Source organism: Filicampus tigris, chromosome 14 (assembly GCF_054856515.1).
Source record: "Filicampus tigris isolate MCC_2025a chromosome 14, RoL_Ftig_1.0, whole genome shotgun sequence".
Classification (NCBI taxonomy): domain Eukaryota; kingdom Metazoa; phylum Chordata; class Actinopteri; order Syngnathiformes; family Syngnathidae; genus Filicampus; species Filicampus tigris.
The window spans coordinates 7,229,660-7,237,560 of NC_141230.1; the positions used below are offsets into that span (position 1 = coordinate 7,229,660).

At 41.6% G+C, this 7,901-nt stretch overlaps 1 protein-coding gene across 3 annotated transcripts; it reads right to left on the minus strand.

Annotated features, from left to right (window-relative positions):
* Positions 1-814: 814 nt before the first annotated feature.
* Positions 815-3,991, minus strand: LOC147136164 (trace amine-associated receptor 4-like). Of its 3 annotated transcripts, XM_086051073.1 has the most exons (3): positions 3,977-3,991; positions 1,710-1,861; positions 815-1,622 (listed from the first exon to the last, which is right to left on the minus strand). In XM_086051073.1, the coding sequence occupies exons 2-3, from the start codon at positions 1,823-1,825 to the stop codon at positions 815-817; spliced, it is 924 nt and encodes a 307-aa protein (XP_085907199.1). In that variant the 5' UTR covers positions 1,826-1,861; positions 3,977-3,991. The 3 variants fall into 3 exon arrangements, with proteins under 3 accessions (XP_085907199.1, XP_085907197.1, XP_085907198.1); XM_086051071.1 differs by lacking the exon at positions 3,977-3,991 and having other exon boundaries at positions 1,710-1,879; XM_086051072.1 differs by lacking the exon at positions 3,977-3,991 and having other exon boundaries at positions 815-1,623; positions 1,804-1,876.
* Positions 3,992-7,901: the final 3,910 nt, after the last annotated feature.

A 7,901-nucleotide genomic window follows, 5' to 3' on the forward strand; every position in this document is an offset into this window, starting at 1 on the left:
TCTGAGTGAGTACTGTATATGATATGTAAAAATGAAAGGGGTGCAATGGCAAAATTGATAACAAATCTAGTAAGTAATTTCATAGTATTGAATATTATAAAGAGGCTCCGGCCTCCCTGTGTGGAGTTTGCATGCTCTCCCCGTGCCTGCGTGGCTTTTCTCCGGGTCCTCTGGTTTCCTCCCACATTCCAAAAACATGCATGGTAAGTTGATTGGACTCTCTAAAATTGCCCCTAGGTGTGATTGTGAGAGTGGATGTTTGTCTTTGTGTGCCCTGCGATTGGCTGGCAACCAATTCAGGGTGTCCCCCGCCTACTGCCCCGAAGACAGCTGGGATAGGCTACAGCACGCCCCGCGACCCTTGTGAGGATAAGCGGTATGGATAATGGATGGATGGATGCATATTATAAAAACAGTCATATTGCTGAGGAATCTTCGGTATTTTATAAAATAGAACGCATTTGACAGCAATCTTCTGCATTTCTAACCCTCCACATGGCAGAACCGTACAGTACAGGATGACATGACTAAAATATTCAATCAAAACAGATGCAAAACATCTTGTGATGTTGCTTTCACACTTTTTATGTGTGCATGTTTTTTTCTCCACACTGATTCAATAACACTACAAAATCAATACATTTCAAAGACAAATCAGTTGAGGTCTTTTAAATGAAGACTATTTTCTGATATAGAAATCACTAAAACACCATTAACTCTCAAGACAAAACAATATCATCACTCACATTTGAAACACAATAGAGAAATGATTCTCTTCTGCACAGCATGAAAGGTGGAAAGTATGCTGGCTTGTCTACATTATGTTGGCCTGGCTGGAATCAGGCTGCAGAATTTGCAGTGTCACAATGAGCTTGATGGACCTTCTGAACCAGGGATAGAAAATAGCATAGATCAGCGGATTCAGGCAGGAGTTGAAGAAGAACAAGCAGATGATAATAGCTGCAGACGACGCATTGAGAATAACACCCTGGCCCGAGATGGCGATGCAGAAATATGGCATGATGCACATAATAAACACCACCACCACCACGCCCAGGGTCCTGGCTGCCTTCAGCTCAGAACTCTTGATAGTTGTTTTATGCAATGTGCCGATCCCCACGCAGGAGCGCGTGGCACGCACATGAGACACAGCCACCACAAACACTCTCATATACAGAAGCACAATGACAGTGAGCGGGCCTATGAAGGAGAAAAAGAGATCTGTCATTCCTAAGGCGTACGTGAACACAATCACACACTCACCTACACAAGTGTTGAACCTGCCGGGTTGTATCAGAGAGTCCAAATAACAAAGGCAGTGGAAAAGTAACGAAGCAGACCAACACAGAAAAACACAGATTGTAACTCTCGTTTGAGTGACTTTGATGGGATAATGCAGAGAGTCACAGATAGCCATGTAGCGGTCGATCGATATGAGCACCATGCTGCCTATTGAGGCAGACGTTATCACGTAATCCAGAAGATAATACACCACACACATCAGGTCACCAAAAAGCCAACAACCGTCAAGAAGGAAAATCTGAAACAACATGAGGAAGGCCACCGAGAAGTCCGAGGCGGCCAGCGAAAGCAGCAGCAGGTTTGTGGGAGTATGCAGTTGCCTAAAAAAGGTAAACGCTTTTTAGAATGTGCGGATTTGGACAGAAAGCGTGAACAAGTACAAGATGAAAATAATCGCAATGCATCACTTGAAGTGTGAGATGGAAATGATGACCAGCAGGTTCAGAGTGAAGGTGATCAGAGAGATGGCTGACAGCAGCATGTAGGAGAGGGCGGCGACCGAGGGAGGACGCTGCGCCTTCATGCAGGAAGTGTTGACGAGGAGAGGGAAACACAGTTCCTCTTGCATCGCCATCATCGAGGAGAGCAGAAGGTGAGTTGGCCCTCAACTCAAACTGCTCTTTTGGCGTGACGATATTCATACTGTAGGTCCATAACATATGACAATAGCTCCGCCTCTTTCTCCTCCTCATCATCATAATCCTTCCATACTTTGACGTCAATATTCTTTGGGGGCCAAAGAAACTGCAAATCACACCGTTGTACTTTCCAAACCAATATACAATTTGTCTGTGGATGCTCTTAGCTCAGTCAAATCATGTCCATCTCGGCGTGCAGTGTGTTTATGTGCTTTTGTTAAAGAGAAAGTCAACCCAAACTAGAGCTGTCAAACGATTACAAATTTTAATAGAGTTAATCACACCTTAAAAAATAATTGATCGTAATTAATCGCAATTTGATCTCCAAATATGCCATATTTTTTTGTAAATTGTTGTTGGAATAGAAAGATAAAAGACACAAGACGGATATATACATTCAACATACTGTTCATATGTAATGTATTTTTTTATTACAATAAATCCTCATGAGATGAAAATCAAATGTTTTAAATTAAAGTTATTAACATTCTTTCTGTAGTAGATAGTATTTTTATTCACTACAAAAAGAACAATGCAAAAGGGCCTCAGAACAGTGACAGAAATATTTCAAATGTGTTTGTTTGTGCGTGTGTGTGTGTGTGTGTAATGTACACATTTATATGTGGTACTTGTAATATTCTTAGAGTTTATGTTTTCAGAGTGGTCCCTGAAGTGCACACAAACGTGATTGGCTGATGTTATGCTTTGCTATGCTGTAAATCGCAAATATCAAAGTCAAGGCCCGGGGCCACATCCGGCCCGCGAGAAGGTTTTCTACGGCCCCTGGGATGATACTGCTTTATTATTAGTTGTTGTTGTTGACCCGGCTGTGTCAGACCATTACAGTGTGTATTTTAACATCGCCGGTTTTAACCATCTGGCAGCCCCGGTGAGAACAGTGAGTAAACACTACCTATCTTCTGAGGTGGCTGCAAATTTTATCGACATTTTAAAGTGCACTCCTGCCAACATTTTACCTGCACCCTGTGATCTTATTGTTGACAATTTTAACCAGAACCTGAAATCAGCCCTGGACTCAGTAGCTCCACTTTTAATAAAAACGGCAAAAGCAAAGACTGTACCCCCGTGGAGAAATAATTCAATCACAATTTCAAAAAGAAAATGCAGGAGTGCAGAAAGGAGGTGGAGAAGGAGTAAACTTACAGTACACCACGAAATATTATGTGAACAACTAAAATGCTACAATAAAACAGTCAAACAGGCAAGAATTTCCTATTTCTCAAACCTCATTACAGTTAATAGAAACAACCCCAGGTTCCTCTTCTCCACCTTTGAACTTTTAACTAGCTCTGATTTTAACAAGTCCCCACAGAGGCCAACAGACGCTCTCTGTGAGGACTTTGCAGACCACTTCAGAAGTAAAATCAATAACATAAGATCCATTTTTTTAGCCTGTCACACTATAAGTTTCAGTAAACCTGGACAATTACATTTACCAAAGGAAACACTGGAAAGTTTTGCCCTGGTTGACGCAAGGACACTTGGTCGAGTTTTCTCCCAGGTAAATCCAACAACCTGCCTTTTGTATTCAATTCCCACATTTCTTTTTAAGACATTTTATGGATTCTTTGAGGAACAAATTTTAAACATAGTCAATTGCTCTCTCCAGACGGGTGTCTTCCCTGCCGCCTTTAAAACGGCGGCGGTGAAGCCCCTTCTGAAGAAGAGGAACTCCGACCCCAGCGTTTTTAATAATTACAGACCTGTATCCAACTTACCATTTTTAAGTAAGATTTTAGAAAAACTGGTGTTTCTCCAGTTAAATCACTTTTCAAACACAAATAATATTTTAGGGAAATATCAATCTGGTTTTAGGAGGAACCACAGTACTGAGACTGCTCTTTTAAGGATTTTAAATGATATTAGATATACTGCAGACGTGAGAAAACTCACAGTCTTGGTGCTACTGGATCTAAGCGCTGCTTTTGATACAGTAGATCACCAAATTTTATTAAATAGACTTAAAAACCTAAAATCTCTGGTACTGTTTTTAATTGGTTTTATTCCTATCTCACAGACCGATCTTTCTTTGTAAGTATGGATGCTTGTTCCTCGAGAACCCATGAAATTAAATGTGGGGTTCCCCAAGGTTCAATTTTATGCCCAATACTTTTTAATCTTTCTATGCTTACCCTTGGGGATGTCCTATGCTTCCCCTTGGGGATGTCATCAGGAGACACGACGTCAGCTTCCACAGCCAAGCTGATGACACACAGCTGTATATTGACGTGTTACCTGATGACACAGGACCCATTGATACCCTTTTAAATTGCATTTTAGATATTAAGTCATGGATGGCAGAGAATTTCCTACAGCTCAATCAGGACAAAACTAAGGTTTTAGTTATCGGCCCTGAAGGTCAGAGAGAGAAACTTTTACCAAAACTACAAGATTTTAAACCCTCAGACTGTGTGAAGAACCCGGGCGTCATCTTTGACTCTGAGTTCAGTTTTATTCCTCATATTAAAAATGTAACCAAGATAGGTTTCTATCACCTTAAGAACATCGCTAGAGTCCGCCCGTTTCTCTCTCAGGCTAACACGGAAGTGCTGATGCATGCTTTTATTTCCTGTCGTTTCGATTATTGTAATGCCCTGCTCTCTGGCCTCCCCAAAAAGAGTATCCTTTCTTTTCTTTACAACTACTCCAGAATTCAGCCGCTCGGGTGCTGACGAGAACCAGAGGGCGGGAGCACATTACACCAGTTTTAAAATCACTGCATTGGCTACCCGTGTGCTTCAGGATCGATTTTAAGGTACTTTTTTTTAGTTTATAAATGTGTTAATGGTCTTGGGCCATCTTATTTGTCTGATTTGCTTTTACCATACCAACCCTCGCGGATCATGAGATCCTCTGGTGCCGGCCTTTTTCAATTACTCATAGGGTGAGGACCAAAACCCATGGCAAGGCTGCATTCAGCCATTTTGGTCTTCAACTCTGGAATAGCCTGCCAGAGGACGTCAGGTCCGCAGAGACTGTTAATATTTTTAAGAGGACGCTCAAGACCTACCTTTTTAGTTTGGCTTTTAAATCATTTAAAATAATTCAAGCAACTTATTAATTAATCTTATTAATTTATCTTTTTCTTTTTATTGGGGACTATTTTTTTAATCATATTTTATCATACTGATTTTAGTTCTTAGATTATATTATTGTTTTGTCTTTTAGTTTTGTTGCTTTCTGTTGTTGTTAGCTTTTAGCTCCAGTGTTTCTTCATGGGGGGGGCCTCTGCGTTGGGGGGGTGGCTGCCCTTCCCCCGAGGGGCGTCATCGCAGGGGCTTCTTAGGTCCAAGTTGCCCGGGACCTCTACACCAAGTGTAGGGACTGCCCGGCTAATCTGAGCCGGGGGTGTCTGTGATGGAGGCACTCCCTGTGGCCCGTGGGCTGTCATTCCCCTCAGCGTGAACGAGCCCCCCTTGGGTACCCTTTCCTCATATGGTTCCTCTGTGCCTTGTCATTTCTTTTTTAACAAAGTTTATCAGGTTGTGTGCTTTTTGTGTATGTGTTGGGTGTGTGTGTGTGTGTGTGTGTGTGTGTGTAGGTGCGAGTGCTGATGTACTGGCAGATATATATCTTTGGGTTTGTTGGGAGGGAGGGTCTTCCTTTTTATGTTGTGTTTTGGACATTTTTACTGGACAGCACTTGAGTTGCATTCTTTTTGTATGAAAAGTGCGATATAAATAAATTTGATTTGATTTGATTGGATCCGGCCCGCAGCCTGCAGCAAGCTGGTGTGAGGAGCAGATGTGATTGGGTCCTTTGCGCCTGCCGATGACATTAAATTAAAATATCAATTAACATTATACACATAACATTAAAATATATTGTAGCGTCTTCCAAGAACACAGACGTATTTTAACTATAACATTTTTATTAGTCCAACCGGCTACTCTGGGCCGCAGCTGACGCCAATACAGTACGACAACCGTTCAGTCAAGCTCTCCTCTTCGTCCTCCGCTACCCTCGCTCACATGCACCCAATTCGTTACACTATTTCTGTAATATATTTCTTTGCATCTATGTTTGCCACCCCCCTGGATGTTGTTATTATTACCGCTACTTTTGGAGGATCGTCCTTCGGTCGTCTACGTGCCGACTCAAGACTTCACCTCACTTTTCGTGGCTTTCAGAATCGGATTGTGGTGAAAAGTTATTCGGAGTAAAACACGCTTTATTAACAAATACTTCATGTTAGAAATCTCACATTTTATTACTAGTAATTGTTGGCATTTGATAAATTCATTGAGTTTTGATGTAGTGCTGAGATGTCCCACACTGTGACCAGGTGTTGAACGCTCCTCGAGCGCTAAGTGTTGGTAGCGAGAGCTGTGGTTTCTTTTCTTTGTCCTCCTTCGACACAGCTAGCTAGTAGTTTGTTCATGCCAGCAAACTCAGAAGTTGCAGATGTCCCATGTTTCACCACGTTTGTTGTTGTGTGTGAATGTTAAAATGTGAGTTTAATCATTTAGGTTCATGTCAGGTAACTTCTGTACATAATAGCCTAGATGTGTTCTCGTGAGTGATGTCACGTTGATGAACACTAGTTCGATATTTCGGCTAGTATGCTAACTATTCTAGTGATGAAATGTGTGAATGTGTATTGTATATATTGTTTGGCTGTTTAATTGCTTAATACAGTGAATTGTAATCTTTAGGCATATTATTAACTAATGGATGTGCATCGGATGATGTTGCTAGGTTAGTCTTTGTCTGTGTTGTTGCAGACCACAACATTCCAATGTGTCAAGTGGAATACGGGCCTGTGTTTTCTGACAGGAGCACCCACATTCATACCTTGCCACTCTAAAATAGAGTCAGTTGGAGACATCAGCACGTCGTGTGTTCCTCCTTTAAACTGACTTTATGAACACAAAACAAGACAGCCCTCTTCTCTACTCATCCTCAGTAGCTGAGGCAAACCAATTTATTCACATTTCTGAGATTTAAAGCTGCCTTCTTTCGAAATGCTTCTTTGTATTCTGAGAGTTTATGTTTTCCGAGTGGTCCCTGAAGTGCACATGAATGTGATTGGCTCATGAGTGTTATGCTCTGTTCTACTATGAGAGTGTAGAACTTTTATGGACATTCTGATTAATATTGTGTTTGTGGAATATGAGAAATCCATCCGTTATTAGCCATCTCAGGGGGCCGCCATTTTGTCTCTTTTGTCGACTGAAGATAACATCACAGTTGTTCAGGGCTCAGGTAACAACCAATCACAGCTTATCTGTTTTCTGAAACTGAGCCGTGATTGGTCGTTACCTGAGCCCTGAGCCACTATGATGTCATTTTCAGTCGACAAAAGTGACAAAATGGCCGACCCCTGAGATGGCTAAAAACGGGTGGATTTTGCTGCTTGAACCCATATTCCACAAACGCAATATTAATCAGAATGCCGTGTTTGAACTAGTGGGCCTGCATAGAACATAGTTGTGGCACCTCTGCCCTCCTCTACCTTTTTTTTTCTAACTAGCCATGTAGGACATGATAAATGTAATTTTTAGCATATGCCGCAGCCCACTGAAAAATGGATGGCAGGCCGCAAATGGCCCCCGGGTTGTAATTTGGACACCGCTGTCTTTTATACAGGACACTTTACTGTGCACAGTGGCCTCCCACATATTCACAGTTTGACTTTGCAAATTCCCCAGGTTTTTTGTCCACACTTACTCATGGACCATTTATTAGTCACTTTTATGTTTTTAGCCTGAGTCACTGCTTAGTTGCATTTTTATTTTGTCTGCGCACCCAGTTATTTGCATTTTTTTCCAGATTTTTTCCCCACTTAAAATTCGCTAATCGTGGTCAGGCTGGGCCCTTATTAGCTGCGAATGAATAGAGGACACCCACACTCTGTTCTAGTTCTTTTATTAGCCTAATTAATACTGAGTAGCCAGGAAAAAAAACAAATAATTTTGTTGCAATATGTTTAGCCATAAA